At 46.2% G+C, this 18,247-nt stretch overlaps 1 protein-coding gene across 1 annotated transcript in view; it reads left to right on the forward strand.

Annotated features, from left to right (window-relative positions):
- The window catches only part of pvalb7 (parvalbumin 7), a 74,125-nt gene that overhangs the window by 53,760 nt on the left and 2,118 nt on the right, over nt 1-18,247 (forward strand). Inside the window, exons 2-4 of the mRNA XM_061909725.1 lie at nt 12,029-12,097; nt 12,221-12,350; nt 12,431-12,540. Of these exons, the coding sequence (XP_061765709.1) occupies nt 12,029-12,097; nt 12,221-12,350; nt 12,431-12,540 (309 nt within the window). The remainder of the gene's footprint in view (nt 1-12,028; nt 12,098-12,220; nt 12,351-12,430; nt 12,541-18,247) is intronic.

An 18,247-nucleotide genomic window follows, 5' to 3' on the forward strand; every position in this document is an offset into this window, starting at 1 on the left:
CGCTGCCTCAAAATGCAAAACTCACTTCCAGTAAAATAAGGCTAAAGCAATCGATCCTGTCTCAGAACAAGCCAATTAGGTGTCAAGTTTGAAGTCACGTGACACGGGTCTTGCAAAACAGCATTAAAAAAATCAGTTAACCTGGGTATAATACAACATAATAATTATTTCAATGCGGCCCGCTGGATGTTTTCAAACTATAGAAATGATTCCAATGGTTAAAATATGCACTTCTTTACGTGACATACAAGTTAGTGCGTGTCATTGCAACACGGTGGACCAGGGGTTAGTGTGTCTGGCTCACAATACGAAGGTCCTGGGTTCGATCTTGCGCTCGGGATCTTTCTGTGTGGAGTTTGCATGTCCTCCCCGTGACTGCGTGGGTTCCCTCCGGGTACTCCGGCTTCCTCCCACCTCCAAAGACATGCACCTGGGGATAGGTTGATTGGCAACACTAAATTGGCCCTAGTGTGTGAATGTGAGTGTGAATGTTGTCTGTCTATCTGTGTTGGCCCTGCGATGAGGTGGCGACTTGTCCAGGGTGTACACCGCCTTCCGCCCGATTGTCGCTGAGATAGGCTCCAGCGCCCCCCCGCAACCAGAAGGGAATAAGCGGTAGAAAATGGATGGGTGGATGATATGCAGTTAAACTGACTGTGTTACACAATGTGACCAGAAATGGTGCTGTATAATGATGGTTGATGTAATTTCTCTGTTCTGCAGAACTTTCTTGTGTGATATTACATCGAATATGTGGATGTTTTTTACCCTTTGCGTCTATGTTTTACCGTGTTTGTTGCAGCTTTGTTGCTCTTGCTGGATTATAAAAGATGTCGATGAAAGAGGCTGTCTGCAGTAGAGGCGCAAAGTTCATATAGTCCAAATATTCAGTATTTTATTGTTCCTAGTTAGTTTGAGTTTATTTTGAACATGCAAGCATACAACATGATACATCACAATTTCCAGTTTCTCTTTTCAACATGTTCAAAAAGGAGTAGGAAAAAGCAGAGCTTATTAAATCCTACCCCTTTTCTTTTACATAACAGTTGCTAAAACCTCTGTTCACTTCCTGTTCTCAATGTATTCACAATATACTCCATAAGTATCACAATAAAAATAAATAAATAAATAATTGGTGAAGTAAGTTGTATTCCATCCAATGAGATAAGTAAGGTTATTTTGAGAATGAAAGAATGGATGGATGAATAAATTCAGAATGTTTATCATGTTAAAATTGTAAATCTCATATTAGGTTCTTTCATGTACATTCTGCGGGTCTTTTCAGTTAACAAACTAAAAAGACCTTCTCAAAAACTGAATTTTTTTTTAACTGAATTATATGACAGCCAAAATGTAAATAAAAATATAGAATGTGGGATTTTCGATATTAAGTATGAATAAAACATAGAATATTGAGAATATTTGAACATTGCTCCTCTACTTCCCAAACCCCTTCCTTGATCGACCTCTTTTATAATTGAGCAAGAGTAACAAACATGCAACAAACACGGCGAAAAATGACAGTAAAAGGATAAAAAAACTGACAATTATTTGATTTTGATTGATTGATTGATTGATACTTTTATTAGTAGATTGCACAGTACAGTACATATTCCGTACAATTGACCACTAAATGGTAACACCGGAATAAGTTTTTCAACTTGTTTAAGTCGGGGTCCACGTTAATCAATTCATGGTATAATATCATTGTTCTGCAGAACTCTTTTGCATCGAGCATCATTATCCAGCACCATCCGCTGGTCACATTGTGTATCAGTCAGTTTAACTGTGTATCATGACACGTACTAACTGTTATGTCACATAAAAAGTGCAGATTTAAACCACTGTAATAATTTATATGGTTTGAATACATTAATAGTGGTGCATTGAACTGTTTATGTTGCGATCTGTGACTCAGATCTTCACATGTTTATTTTTCCATCTTTGTTTCATTCTCTTCTGACCCACTTACTTCCTGTTTAGTCCGTTACCATGGTTACACATTGATTTCACCTGCTCCTCGTTTTCTACACACCTGGTTCTCCTTGATTTCTCCCTATATAAGCTTTCCTCTTTTCTTTGTTCAGTCTCGGATCCTAATTTGCCCACGCGCAACACTGACGACTCTCGACCTTCATCTTTGTATGTATATTCTCGCTAGCTTTTACGCTAAGCCATTTGTTTATTCCAGCTCACATGCTGAGGAACTGTTTTTCTATTTTTGGTTTGCTTTCTCTTTACAGCAGTGTTTTTGTTCCTAGCTTTTTATTATTTAATAAATCCATTTATAACTTACCTTGTTGTGTTCATCGCTTCGACGCATCCACGGGAAAACCACACCGGCATTACAATGCCGAAGAAGAGTCATCACAGTAGGATCCGAGCATCAAAATGTTTTTCCGCGTCGAAACCACGGGAGGAACCCTTCGACTTGGGTTTGTGGTTGGAGCTCATGGCTTGGGAGCAGGAAAGACTTGACTGTGGGCCTGAAGTCCCCTCCGAAGCCGTTCGCGCTGCCCCGAAGAGGCGGGGGGTCCAGTGGAGAGGTCCCCCGCACGGCAGTAATTATCCAGCACCACTTCATCCTTCCTACGAACACAGCAAAATTCACCCCGACCAGGATTCACCTTCCACTACCGGTAATCCAGCTTGTTTTTTTTCCCCTGACTCTAGCAGTCACGACATTTGGGGTACGCCCACCGGTGACGCAACACCGCCCCCTGTTGTTGACATTTTTTCAGAAGATTTTTATATTGTGGACAGTACTTTTCATTCCCAACCTTTTTCGAATACCAATAACATTTATGATAAAATACGTAATTATCAGGATATTTTTTCTCATTATTCTAGTCAACCTCAGTCACCTAGTTTTTCTTCAAATCCACCTGTAAAACCTCATTCCCAGCCCAAGTCCAAGGTTTTTTCTCCCTTTTCAAAGGGACACTCTGGACAATATAGAGGGGAGGAGTCTGCCCGCCTCCAAACCTCCCACCACCCTCCCTTATGGTCAGTCCCTGACCACAGGGAACGGGTCTGGGATTCCCGTCTGGAGGGGGGGGCTATGGCCTATAGCTGTGTTGCGGAGGTAGCGCAGACGCTACCATTTCTTAAAACTGTCAAACCGCAACCTCCTATGAGGCCACCCTTACCTGTTTTTCGGCCCGTTAAACCGCTAGCTCCTCCTAGACCTCCTCCACCTGTGTTTCCCCCGGCCAAGTCTCAACGGCCTTGTAGACCTCCTCCACCTGTTTTTCCCCTGGCCAAGTCTCAACGGCCTTGTAGACCTCCTCCACCTGTTTTTCCCCCGGCCAAGTCTCAACGGCCTTGTAGACCTCCTCCACCGGTGTTCGGACTCGCGAGGTCATTACCTCCAGCACATCCTCCACCACCGGTGTTCTGCACTGCTCCCAGTCTGGTTCTCACACCAGCACATGACTCTCGCCTGGTTTTCAAGCCAGAATTAGACTCCCACCTGGTTCTCACACCAGCCTCCGACCCAGAACTGGTTCTCATACCAGTTACAGACTTTAGCCTGGAGCCCACTCCAGTACCAGCTCCAGAGCTGGAGCCTACTCCAGTACCAGCTCCACGCCGCCAAGCGCCGGTACCAGCTCCACGCCGCCAAGCGCCGGTACCAGCTCCGCGCCGCCAAGCACCGCCGACGACGGGGCTGGAGCCCACACCAGCGTCGACGACGGGGCTGGAGCCCACACCAGCGTCGACGACGGGGCTGGAACCTTCACCTATGTCGACAGGGCTGGAGCCCACTCCAGTGCCAGCTCCTCGACAAGCGCCGGTACCAGCTCCACGCCGCCAAGCACTGCCGACGAAGAAGCTGGAGCCCACACCGGCGCCGACGATGAGGCTGGAGCTCACACCAGTCACGACTCCTGCGGCTCCCAGGCCGCCTCCGACGACTCCTGCGGCTCCCAGGCCGCCTCCGACGACTCCTGCGGCTCCCAGGCCGCCTCCGACGACTCCTGCGGCTCCCAGGCCGCCTCCGACGACTCCTGCGGCTCCCAGGCCGCCTCCGACGACTCCTGCGGCTGCAGCACCCGCATCATCCTCGCCAGCTGCAGCACCCGCATCATCCTCGCCAGCTGCACTCGGGCCTGCTTTGGCTGCAGTCCCCGCACCCTCGTCTGCTGCTTCCAAGCCTGCTGGGATTTCGGTGCTGAGGCGTCGTCCACCACGTCGATCACGGGCGTGGCCTCTGCGAGGTCATCCTCCTCGCCAGACACTCCCTCCTCCATGTCGGCCACGGATGTGGCCGTGCCCGGGTCGTCCGCCTCGCCGGGCACCTCATCCTGCGATGCGGCCACTAATGTGGCCTTTTCGAGGTCGCCCGCCAAAACTTTTTCGGCAGCGGCGTTCCATCCGCCGCCGCCACTTGACTTGTCCTCGGTGGATTCGGGGACACACGACTTGGCGACCCTCCACCGTGGCCTCCCTCCGCCCTCCCTTCGTTTGTGGACTCTGTTTTTGGGGAGGGGGTTCAAGTTGTTTCTTATTTGTTTTTGTTTTCTTTGAGACATCTGGAATCTGTCTTTTTGGGGGGGGGAATACTGTTGCGATCTGTGACTCAGATCTTCACATGTTTATTTTTCCATCTTTGTTTCATTCTCTTCTGACCCACTTACTTCCTGTTTAGTCCGTTACCATGGTTACACATTGATTTCACCTGCTCCTCGTTTTCTACACACCTGGTTCTCCTTGATTTCTCCCTATATAAGCTTTCCTCTTTTCTTTGTTCAGTCTCGGATCCTAATTTGCCCACGCGCAACACTGACGACTCTCGACCTTCATCTTTGTATGTATATTCTCGCTAGCTTTTACGCTAAGCCATTTGTTTATTCCAGCTCACATGCTGAGGAACTGTTTTTCTATTTTTGGTTTGCTTTCTCTTTACAGCAGTGTTTTTGTTCCTAGCTTTTTATTATTTAATAAATCCATTTATAACTTACCTTGTTGTGTTCATCGCTTCGACGCATCCACGGGAAAACCACACCGGCATTACAATGCCGAAGAAGAGTCATCACAGTTTATGTTGTATTATGCCCAGGTAGCCCAGATAACTGCTGTTTTTATGCTGTTTTGCAAGACCCATGTCACGTGATTCCAAACTTGACACCTCATTGGCTTGTTCTGAGACAGGCTTGATCGTTTCTGCCTCATTTTACTGGAAGTGAGTCTTGCTTTTTTAAAGTAGCACATTTTTACAGAATTTTTTACCACTGAATTGTTTTACACTAATTTCAGATTTTTTCTTATAAACTACAGTTTTATACACTTACTTTTAAAGCGCTAAATTATTTGTGCAATGAAATTGTCAGCATCATTTGATGTAAAAAAAAAAAAAATGCAGTTCACAAAATTCAAACAAAGAAAATTATTTTACCGTATTTTCCGCACTATAAAGGCGAACCTAAAAACCAAAAATGTTCTCAAAAGCTGACAGTGCGCCTTATAATCAGGTGCACCTTATATATAGACCAATATTGAGCCACAACAGGTCTCACAACTACGGTAAGCAGCCGCCGATTTCATTTTCCCCCGTAGGAGAAGCGCGCGGTGCATGCTGGGATATATGACTGCGCCAGGCCGTGCCGTTTCATTTCCATTTGTGTGTTTACGTAAAGACCCCAAAATGGCTCCTATTGAGAGACATGATTTCAGGAAAGCAGGAATTGTCACTGAACTGCTAGACAACAGCAGCGACACTGACTCAATTAACGACGTCTCGAAATAGTGCAAAACAAAACAATATATCAATAACTCAACGTTGCTCGAAAGTTAAAGTCACACAACACAACACACAAAATAAACATGTAAAGCTCACTTTATTAAATTATTCCTCATCCACGTATCCCTCGAATTTTTCTTCTTCAGTGTCCGAATTAAACATGCCACAAGAGGTCTCGCAACTACGGTAATCAGCCGTCTACCTTATTTTCCCCGAAGAAGAAGGGCGTGGTGCATGCTGGGATATATGACTGAGGGAGACGTGCCAAGTTTAAACTCAAGGCGATCAGTCATACAGTAGAAGACGGGAATAGAGCAGCAACGAGAGAATTTAACATTAACAGCAGCGTTTAATGACGACTTTGACGAGACGGAGCCGGGCATGTTGGATGCCATATTCACCCAACTGTTTGATTCAAACACTGAAGAAGACGAATTTGAGGGATTCATGGAAGAGGAATTCCTTAATAAAGTGAGCTTTACATGTTTGTTGTTGTGTTGTGTGACATTATCGTTTGAGCAACGTTGAGTTATTGATATTTTATTGCTTTGCACTACTTCGAGTGTTAGTATATTGCGATTGATTTACCGTAACAGTATCAGACTGTTTTTTACGTGTTTATTGAATCGGGGAAAATAATAAAACAGCTGTTTATTCATTTTAGGAGTGAATGGAGTTGTCAGAACGCTGGTTTATAATCTATTAATACATTTTGACTGACCTATCTGACTGTTTTGTTGACATTGCCTTTAGCGCAGCTCCATCTAAAGCAGGGGTCGGGAACCTTTTTGGCTGAGAGAGCAATGAAAGCCAAATATTTTAAAATGTATTTCCGTGAGAGCCATATCATATTTTTTAACATTGAATACAACTAAATGTGTGCATTTTTTAAGTAAAACCAACATGTTTGGAGTATAATAAGTCTCTAATTATTTTTAATAACATTGTTATTTTTTGAACAGGTGCGGTGGAAACGGATGGATGGATTAAAATGCATGAGTATGTTTTATATTTTGAACATTATTTTTAACATCGTGATTACCAGCGGAATTATTCATTACTTATCGTGTTAAGCAATGTCAGCTAAGATTTATCTGAGAGCCAGATGCAGTCATCAAAAGAGCCACATCTGGCTCTAGAGCCATAGGTTCCCTACCCCTGATCTAAAGGATGCATAACGTAACCCCAGCCTCTACTGTAGCATTCATTGAAGATGCGCCTTATAATCCGGTGCGCCTTATAGTGCCAGGGGCGCCGAAAAGGGGGGGTAAAGGAGACGGATTCTAGGGGCCCATGATGGAGGGGGACCCAGAGAGGCCCCTAATGATGATGAAATTATATGAAATTATGTTTTGGGGGCCCTGTAAAGATTATTTTCATGGGGCCCAAAATCCCTAGCGGCGCCCCTGTATAGTGCGGAAAATACGGTACATAAATACAGTGTTGAAAAAAAGTTTTTGTAATAAAGACACAAATTAACCTTCAAACAAGAAAAAAGAACAAGCAAAAAAAATTGGTATTTAAAGTAGTTTTCCTAAACTATGCATTGAGGCAAAATCTGTGTTTTATCCGATTATTCAATGTATCTAAATAAAATAAACAATAGCTTACTCGATTACTGAAATAATAGATGGCAATAACGGAAGCCCAAATTTTGACTCTACTTTCCTGAAGGTGGCATTAAATACCATTACAAAGTGTCAACAAATCATTTTAGGTGCCAAGAGGGGCAATAGTCTTAAGTTGAACAGCAAAACATTATATAAAAATAAAGACCATATGTTCATCCAACCATTTTCTACCGCTTGTGGTTGACATTAATCTGCATCGGATGAGAGGCGAAACGAAACATCTTCTAGAACAAAGTAAACAGTCTCGTTGCGATCGATTAAATGCCCTGCGATGACAATGACCTGGATGAATGAGAACATTAATAGACAGTGAAAAATTTATTTTTTGCATGAAATCTGACAAATACAACATAAACTTTGACAAATACAGAATATTTGAATATCAGTAAACATTTAAATAATGCTATTCAGTAACACTAGACACAATACATTGAAAGCGTAAAAGAAGACACATTGACGGCATCCCTCACCGCTGAAATCCCATGAAAAAAATATACAACATAAAGTAGCAAGAAACACATCAATAATAAAAAAAGCAAAATATGTTCTGGACTTAAAATCTCTTCATATTCTTTACTGCTCACTAATTTTACCATAGTTGCGTTATTGTGTAGAAATATAGGGAAAGAACTACAAATGTGCGCTTCATTCACTAACGGTGTTACAAATAAGATCAATTAGAAAAATACATAATGTTGGACATACAGTAGAGAACATTCAAACCCTGTATTTGATTAATCAAAAATATTGAAATTCAACGACTTGGTGTATTTTCAAACAGCTAAACTTATGTACACAGCAAACTATAAACTGCTACCCAAAAATGTACAACAGTTATTCTCAACAAAAGAGGAGAAATATAACCTGAGAGGAATATCTATTTTAAAAAATGTCTATGCGCGTTCAACACTTAAAACCTTAAGCATATCCATATGTGGAATTAAATTATGGAATGGATTTAGAAATAAAGATCAAACAAAGCACTGATATGATTCAGTGTAAGAGACTGTTTAAACTACAAGTGTTCACAAAGTACAAAGAACAACAATTATGATGAACATCTTGAACCTTTTTTTTTTTTAGATAATGATTATGTATTTACTTCTCTCTGAGCTACCACCTTATCGTGGTAGAGGAGTTTGCCTGTCCCAATGATCCTAGGAGCTATGTTTTCCGAGGGCTTTATGCCCCTTGGTAGGGTCTCCCAAGACAAACGGGTCTTAGGTGAGGGATCAGACAAAGAGCAGCTCGAAGATCTTTATGAAGAAGAAATATCGAGGACCCAGATTTCCCTCGACCGGACGCGGGTCACCGGAGCCCCCCTCTGGAGCCAGGCCCGGAGGTGGGGCACGATGGCCCGGGCAGGCACAGCATGAAGACGCAACGTGGGTCCCCCCTCCAATGGGCTCACCACCCATAGCAGAGGCCATAGAGGTCAGGTGCGATGTGAGCTGGGCGGCAGCCGAAGGCAGGGCACTTGGCAGTCCGATCCTCGGCAACACAAGCTAGCTCTTGGGACATGGCACGTCACCTCACTGGGGGAAAAGGAGCCTCTGCTAGTGCACGAAGTGGAGAAGTTCCGGTTGGATATAGTCGGACACACTTCGACGCACAGTAAGGGCTCTGGAACCAGTTCTCTCGAGAGGGGTTGGACTCTCTTTCACTCTGGCGTTGCCAGCACTGAGAGGCGATGGGCTGGGATGGCAATTCTTGTTTCTCCCCGGCTCAAAGCCTGCACGTTGGAGTTCAACCCAGTGGACGAGAGGGTAGCCTCCCTCCGCCTTCGGGTGGAGGGACGGGTCCTGACTGTTGTTTGTGCTTACGCACCAAACTGCATTTCAGAGTACCCACCCTTTTTGAATTCATTCGAGGGAGTACTTGAGAGTGTTCCCCCGGGTGATGTCCTCGTTCTACTGGGGGACTTTAACGCTCATGTTGGCAACGACAGTGAAACCAGGAGAGGCGTGATTTAGAAGGATGGCCGCCCGGATCTGAACCAGAGTGGTGTTTTGTTATTGGACTTTTGTGCTCGTCACAGATTGTCCATAACAAACACCATGTTCAAACATAAGGGTGTCCACATGTGCACTTGGCACCAGGACACCCTAGGCCGCAGTTCCATGATCGACTTTGTTGTTGTGTCACTGGATTCGCGGTCTCATGTTTTGGACAATCGGGTGAAGAGAGGGGCGGAGCTTTCTACCGATCACCACCTGGTGGTGAGTTGGCTACAATGGTGGGGGAGGATGCCGGACAGACCTGGCAGGCCCAAACGCATTGTGAGGGTTTGCCGGGAACGCCTAGCCTGTTGGAGAGAGTTTCAATTCCCATATCCGGAAGCACTTTGAACATGTCACGAGGGAGGCGCTGGACATTGAGTATGGGTGGACGGTGTTACGTACCTCTATTGTTGAGGGGGCCGATTGGAGCTTTGGCCGCAAGGTGGTTGGTGCCTGTCGTGGCAGTAATCCTATAACCCGCTGGTGGACATCAGCGGTGAGGGATGCTGTCAAGCTGAAAAAGAGTCCTATGGGTTTTTTTTGTCTCATAGGACTCCAGAGGCAGCAGACAGGTACCGACTGGCCAAGCGGTGTGCAGCTTCAGCAGTCGCGGGGGCAATAATTCGGACATGGGAGGAATTCAGGGAAGCCATGGAAAACGACTTCCGGACGGCTTCGAAGTGATTCTGGGCCACCATACGCCGCCTCAGGAAAGGGAAGCAGTGCAATGTCAACACCGTGTATGGTGGGGATGGTGTTCTGCTGACCTCGACTGCAGATGTTGTGGATGGGTAGAGGGAATACTTCAAAGACCTCCTCAATCCTACCAACACGTCTTCCTATGAGGAAGCAGTGCCTGGGGAATCTGTGGTGGGCTCTCCTATTTCTGGGGCTGAGGTTGCCGAGGTAGTTAAAAAGCTTCTCGTTGGCAAGGCCCCAGGGGTGGATGAGACCCGGCCGGAGTTTCTTAAGGCTCTGGATGCTGTGGGGATGTCTTGGTTGACAAGACTCTGAAACATCGCGTGGACATCGGGGGCGGTACCTCTGGATTGGCAGACCGGGGTGGTGGTTCCTCTCTTTAAGAAGGGGAACCCGAGGGTGTGTTCCAACTATCGTGGGATCACACTCCTCAGCCTTCCCAGTAAGGTCTATTCAGGTGTACTAGAGAGGAGGCTATGCCGGATAGTCGAACCTCGGATTCAGGAAGAACAGTGTGGTTTTCGTCCTGGTCGTGGAACTGTGGACCAGCTCTATACTCTCGGCAGGGTCCTTGAGGGTACATGGGAGTTTGCCCAACCAGTCTCCATGTGCTTTGTGGACAGGGAGAAGGCATGGGGTGACAGACTGTCTGATTGTGGCGGTCCACTCCCTGTAAGATCAGTGTCAGAGCTTGGTCCGCATTGCCGGCAGTAAGTCGGACCCGTTTCCAGTGCGGGTTGGACTCCGCCAAAGCTGTACTTTGTCACCGATTCTGTTCATAACTTTATGGACAGAATTTCTAGGCGCAGTCAGGGCGTTGAAGAGATCTGGTTTGGTAGATGCAGGATTAGGTCTCTGCTTTTTGCAGATGATGTGGTCCTGATGGCTTCATCTGGCCAAGATCTTCCGCTCTCACTGGATCAGTTCGCAGCTGAGTGTGAAGCGAATGGGATGAGAATCAGCACCTCCAAGTCCGAGTCCATGGGAGGAAATCTTTCCCCAAGTGGAGGAGTTCAAGTACCTCGGAGTCTTGTTCACGAGTGAGGGAAAAGTGGATTGTGAGGTCGACAGGCAGATCCGTACGGCGTCTTCAGTAATGTGGATGCTGTACCGATCCGTTGTGGTGAAGAAGGAGCTGAGCCGGAAGGCAAAGCTCTCAATTTACCGGTCGATCTACGTTCCCATCCTTTCCTATGGTCATGAGGTTTGGGTTATGACCGAAAGGACAAGATCACGGGTACAAGCGGCCGAAATGAGCTTCCTCCGCCGGGTGGCGGGGCTCTCCCTTAGAGATAGGGTGAGAAGCTGTCTTTCGGGAGGAGCTCAAAGTAAAGCCGCTGCTCCTCCACATCGAGAAGAGTCAGGGAGGTGTTTCGGGCACGTCCGACCGGTAGAGGGCCACGGGGAAGACCCAGGACATGTTGGGAAGACTATGTCTCCCGGCTGGCCTGGGAATACCTCGGGATCCCCCGGGAGGAGCTGAAAAAAAGTAGCTGGGGAGAGGTAATTCTGGGCTTCCCTACTTACGCTGCTGCCCCCACGATCCGACCTCGGATAAGCGGAAGAAGATGGATGGATTATGTATTCAATATTTTTTTACTTAATTGGAATATTATTTATTTAGTCACTGTTCTGTTACAAAGAACAAGGAAATGGGATACAACTGCTATGATATGTATTTGCTTACTTACTTTTGGTATATTATTTATTTATTCACTGTTCTGTTATAAACAGAGAACAAAGAAATAGGATACAATTGCTATGATATGAAAAGAGGTAGGATTAAATAAGCTCTGCTTCTTTCCACTCCTTTTCGGGCGTGCTGTAATGAAACAAGTGGAAATATGTGATGCATTACTTTGTATCGTATGCATGTTTGAAATAAACAAACTGAACTGAACTGAACCTCACACTTTTTTGTACCTTATGTGTTCTCCATGTGTCCTGACTTTCAGCTGACAGGATGGTGATGACGGACCTGTTGAAAGCTGAGGAGATCAAGAAAGCTCTTGATGCCTTTGCAGGTTGGATTTATTGTCCTACTTACTGTGGAGTTGGTTGTGATAAGACTAATAGAAACTGGAAAATGTAAGCCATCGTGACTAAACGTTGGAATTTCTTTATTCTGTCTATGTTTTGTGCCACAGCAGACACGTTCGACCCGAAAAAGTTCTTTGACTTAGTGGGAATGACAGCCATGTCCGCCGAGAGCGTCAAGCAGGTCTTCCGGGTCCTGGATGTGGACGGAAGCGGCTTCATTGAAGAAGAGGAACTCAAGTGAGGCTCAACCCAGACATCTGTGGTCTTTTATATAAACCTGTGTTCCTCAAAGACATTATTTTGCTGTGCTACTGCAGGTTTGTCCTGAAGGGCTTCTCTGTGGATGGCAGAGACTTGACGGACGCCGAGACAAGCGCGTTCCTCAAAGCTGGGGATAAAGACGGCGACGGCAAAATCGGGATTGACGGTGAGGAGAAGCGGACAAAAAATTGGAAAAATACTGCTGTAAAAGGGGCAAGTCGTAACAAAGACTGACATGGCTGATGTAAAGGTGTATTTAACAAATGGGGGATTGACATTTGACACGTCACACTCACTTTTCCCCCTTGAAAGCGAAAAAGATATAACAAGTTCTTATTTGCACAAACCGAAAGTAAAGAACACTGCAGTAAAGAATTCAAAACAATGTTTATGTAAGATAATAGGCCTGAGCCGATCAATTAATCCATCCATCCATCCATCCATCCATCATCTTCCGCTTATCCGAGGTCGGGTCGCGGGGGCAGCAGCCTAAGCAGGGAAGCCCAGACTTCCCTATCTCCAGCCACTTCGTCTAGCTCTTCCCGGGGGATCCCGAGGCGTTCCCAGGCCAGCCGGGAGACATAGTCTTCCCAACGTGTCCTGGGTCTTCCCCGTGGCCTCCTACCAGCTGGACGTGCCCTAAACACCTCCCTAGGGAGGCGTTCGGGTGGCATCCTGACCAGATGCCCGAACCACCTCATCTGGCTCCTCTCGATGTGGAGGAGCAGCGGCTTTACGTTGAGTTCCTCCCGGATGGCAGAGCTTCTCACCCTATCTCTAAGGGAGAGCCCCGCCACCCGGCGGAGGAAACTCATTTCGGCCGCTTGTACCCGTGATCTTATCCTTTTGGTCATGACCCAAAGCTTATGACCATAGGTGAGGATGGGAACGTAGATCGACCGGTAAATTGAGAGCTTTGCCTTCCGGCTCAGCTCCTTCTTCACCACAACGGATCGATACAACGTCCGCATTACTGAAGACGCCGCACCGATCCGCCTGTCGATCTCACGATCCACTCTTCCCCCACTCGTGAACAAGACTCCTAGGTACTTGAACTCCTCCACTTGGGGCAGGGTCTCCTCCCCAACCCGGAGATGGCACTCCACCCTTTTCCGGGCGAGAACCATGGACTCGGACTTGGAGGTGCTGATTCTCATTCCGGTCGCTTCACACTCGGCCGCGAACCGATCCAGTGAGAGCTGAAGATCCCGGCCAGATGAAGTCATCAGGACTACATCATCTGCAAAAAGCAGAGACCTAATCCCGTGGCCACCAAACCGGAACCCCTCAACGCCTTGGCTGCGCCTAGAAATTCTGTCCATAAAAGTTATGAACAGAATCGGTGACAAAGGACAGCCTTGGCGGAGTCCAACCTTCACTGGAAACGTGTCCGACTTACTGCCAGCAATGCGGACCAAGCTCTGACACTGATCATACAGAGAGCGGACTGCCACAATAAGACATTCCGATACCCCATACTCTCTGAGCACTCCCCACAGGACTTCCCGAGGGACACGGTCGAATGCCTTCTCCAAGTCCACAAAGCACATGTAGACTGGTTGGGCAAACTCCCATGCACCCTCAAGAACCCTGCCGAGAGTATAGAGCTGGTCCACAGTTCCACGACCAGGACGAAAACCACACTGTTCCTCCTGAATCCGAGGTTCGACTATCCGGCGAAGCCTCCTCTCCAGTACACCTGAATAAACCTTACCGGGAAGGCTGAGGAGTGTGATCCCACGATAGTTGGAACACACCCTCCGGTCCCCCTTCTTAAAGAGAGGGACCACCACCCCGGTCTGCCAATCCAGAGGTACCGCCCCCGATGTCCACGCGATGCTGCAGAGTCTTGTCAACTAAGACAGCCCCACAGCATCCAGAGCCTTAAGGAACTCCGGGCGGATCTCATCCACCCCCGGGGCCTTGCCGCCAAGGAGCTTTTTAACTACCTCAGCGACCTCAGCCCCAGAAATAGGAGAGTCCACTACAGATTCCCCAGGCACCGCTTCCTCAAAGAAAGACGTGTTGGTGGGATTGAGGAGGTCTTCGAAGTATTCCCTCCACCGATCCACAACATCCGCAGTCGAAGTCAGCAGAACACCATCCGCACCATACACGGTGTTGATAGTGCACTGCTTCCCTTTCCTGAGGCGCCGTATGGTGGTCCAGAATCGCTTCGAAGCCGTCCGGAAGTCGTTTTCCATGGCTTCCCCGAACTCTTCCCATGTCCGAGTTTTTGCCTCCGCGACCGCTAAAGCTGCACACCGCTTGGCCCGTCGGTACCCGTCCACTGCCTCCGGAGTCCTATGAGCCAAAAGAACCCGATAGGACTCCTTCTTCAGCTTGACGGCATCCCTCACTGCTGGTGTCCACCAACGGGTTCTGGGATTACCGCCACGACAGGCACCAACAACCTTGCGGCCACAGCTCCAATCAGCCGCCTCGACAATAGAGGTTCGGAACATGGTCCACTCGGACTCAATGTCCCGCACCTCCCTCGTGACATGTTCAAAGTTCTCCCGGAGGTGTGAATTGAAACTCTCTCTGACAGGAGACTCTGCCAGACGTTCCCAGCAGACCCTCACAATGCGTTTGGGCCTGCCAGGTCGGTCCGGCATCCTCCCACACCATCGCAGCCAACTCACCACCAGGTGGTGATCGGTAGAAAGCTCCGCCCCTCTCTTCACCCGAGTGTCCAAAACATAAGGCCGCAAATCCGATGACACAACTACAAAGTCGATCATGGAACTGCGGCCTAGGGTGTCCTGGTGCCAAGTGCACATATGGACACCCTTATGTTTGAACATGGTGTTTGTTATCGACAAACTGTGACGAGCACAAAAGTCCAATAACAAAACACCACTCGGGTTTAGATCCAGGGCGACCATTCTTCCCAATCACGCCTCTCCAGGTTTCACTGTCGTTGCCAACATGAGCGTTGAAGTCTCCCAGTAGGACAAGGGAATCACCCGGAGGAGCACTTTCCAGTACTCCCTCGAGTGTACCCAAAAAGGGTGGGTATTCTGAACTGCTGTTTGGTGCGTAAGCACAAACAACAGTCAGGACCCGTCCCCCCACCCGAAGGCGAAGGGAAGCTACCCTCTCGATCAATTAATCTAGTGTAATGAAAATCGACTTTGTTAGCATCAATAAAATGCCATCTGCGAGTGTTTGTTTGTTCATCTGTCGTGTTTAATCAGCTTGGAAGAGGGTTCACTCTGTACATTGTTCGCAGCACCTTAGTGTGTTCATTTATTAGCAGAATTAAATGAATGCAGTGAACCCTCTTGTCATACATCCATTATCCTTTGTCTCAGTGGGCGACGGCTGGATTGCTAGCTTCACACACAAGATGCACAGACAGAGCCTCGCAAGTCAATACTTGCTAGTGAGAAGTCCCGCAAAGTAACACAAATTAGGAGGCAAAAATATGAGCCAAATGTCCATGTGTTGGAATATTACGGCTTCAAACCGAATGAGCAAGACGAGTGTCACGATCCCAATGCAGATAAGAAATGATAATATAAAAAAGAGCACTCAGAGTGAGGTAAAAAGTATGTACACAGGAGAAGCAGAAAATGCACAGAAAAGGTGTTTAAAGGAAACAATAACACTACACGGCAGTGCTAGGACAGAGCCACAAGTACAGGAAGCGTTAGCGGAGCAAAGGCCGAAAAGATGAACACAATTGGAAGTGTGAATTATCAGGAACCTGCTAGCGCCGAGTGAATGAACTGGAGAACTGAAGTAGTCAGGAGTAAATGAGTATCAGGTGTGCAGGCTGGTAGCTCCGCCCCGTGACCCAGAAACCAGGCACTGCAGCAAAAAGAAGACAGGCGGCAGCAGTGCTGCCAGATCCTGACAATGAGCCCATCGACAGGGGCGGATGAGCCAGTGTGCCGAATTTGTTGGAATGTGATGGAAACAAAAGAGAAAACGCCCAACTCAATTTCTTTTTTACCTGGGGAAAAAACTGCACTTTAAGACGTTCAATATTTATTGAAGTTCAATTTATGTTTAAAGAGATTAAGAGTCCATTTTACATTTGTTTACTTTTTTAATAAACAAATGTTTTTGACCTACCAATTAAGTTTATTGCATTTGAAAAGGTTACTTGCATTATCAATATTAAAAAATAATTACATTAGTGCTTAATTTGGTCTCAAAATAATGCTGACAATAATAATTAATCAGCAATAATTTGTGGCACAATATATCACACAGAAAAAAAGGTTATCAACGCAGGCCTACAGAAAGTATTGTGCAAAACTCTAGCTATGTTGTTTTAGGGAGCTTTTCCGCAGCAGTCATTTTGACATAAAACATAAAATAGGAATTTCAGTTCACCAGATTACGCAAAAAAAGTATGCATGGAGCAATAAAGAACCATGAACATTCTGATGATGATCTGGATAAAGGTGTGGTGGAACCATTTACTTTTGAGTCACTACAATGTTGCCCTTCCACTTAGCGGTTCATTTACAACAGTAGCAGTGCATCGCAGATTTTAATATACTGTTGAGTACATTGAGATTTGAGTACACATTTAAGATGTCTATGAACGTTTTCATTCATCCAGGTCATTGTAATCTCAGGGTATTCAATCGATCGAAACTGGTCTGTTTGGTTTGTTTTAGAAGAGGTTCGCCTATCATTCGAGTAGGCTTCATTAGTTCATGCTAATAGACTTAGATTGGTCAGATCTAGTCTAGCAGCTGGTGCCAGTACCTTTGTAGGCTTCAACAGTTCATGCTCAAAACTTAGAATGGTCAGATCTAGTCTTAGACTTAGATTGGTCAGATATAGACGAGTGGCTGGCGCCATAACGCCAAATATTTATACTCCAAAACCAGTAGGGTGTGCCTAGGCAAGGCTGGTTTCGCCCTATCGTAGTCAAGTCAAGTCAATTGTATTTATATAGCAGGTTTACAACAACTTTTAAATTGAACCAAAGTGCTTTACAGGTTAAAAAAAATAATAGTGAGAAAAACAACTGCTTTGATGTAAATGAACAATCCTACTGTCAAAGCCAACGACTATCGTTATAGTGTGACCTACTCGGAGTTTATGTCTTTTAAAAACAAACCAAACAGTGCAGGTGCGATCAATTGAATACTCTGAGAGTACCCACTTAAGTTTTTATTTTAAAAAGTGCTGACAAAATACATTTTTTTTTTCAAATCAAATGAAGTCAATCATTACTTAGAGTCCTGGAAAAAATGTTCAAGGAAAGCTCATATACAAACAGTATAACAACATTCAACTTGAGACTTTCTACAGCGGGCAGAAAAAGGAGCTGCTGCCACCAGGGGCGCTGCTCCATTTTCGGTCTTACCACGTGGGGTGAAGTGTCAAAGATGTTTGATATTGGGGTGGGGTACGTGTTTGTGTCGCATGTATTTCCAATGAATGCGTGCGTGTGTGGGTGTGTGTGTGTGTGTGTGTGTGTGTGTGTGTGTGTAAGCCTGAAGAGTGGCTCTGTTTTGTGACGTCGGAACTCTTGCAAACGCAACAACACAGCCAGTCAGTCCAACAAAAGTCAACAAAAAACGGGGGCATATCTATGAGACAGGGAATGCGCTTGTTACGTTTTTGCTGCACTGTCTTTTTAGGGCCGCTTGCAGCCAGGGAAAATGTTGTGTAATTATATGCATGAGTTATAAAGTGTTGCCTTTGAATGCCTTCATTTTTGGAGCGTGTGAAGTGATTTAACTGTGTGTGAACTCTCTGTGGAAGGGCTTATAAAGACTTTAAATGCATATAATATTAAAAAAAACCCGAAACATAAGCCCAGTGATAATCAAGGATGAAATATACAACATTGTGTCCTGAATATTGATGGCATTTGTCTGCAGTCATGAAACAGGAAGTAC

Source organism: Nerophis ophidion, linkage group LG01 (assembly GCF_033978795.1).
Source record: "Nerophis ophidion isolate RoL-2023_Sa linkage group LG01, RoL_Noph_v1.0, whole genome shotgun sequence".
NCBI classification, from domain to species: domain Eukaryota; kingdom Metazoa; phylum Chordata; class Actinopteri; order Syngnathiformes; family Syngnathidae; genus Nerophis; species Nerophis ophidion.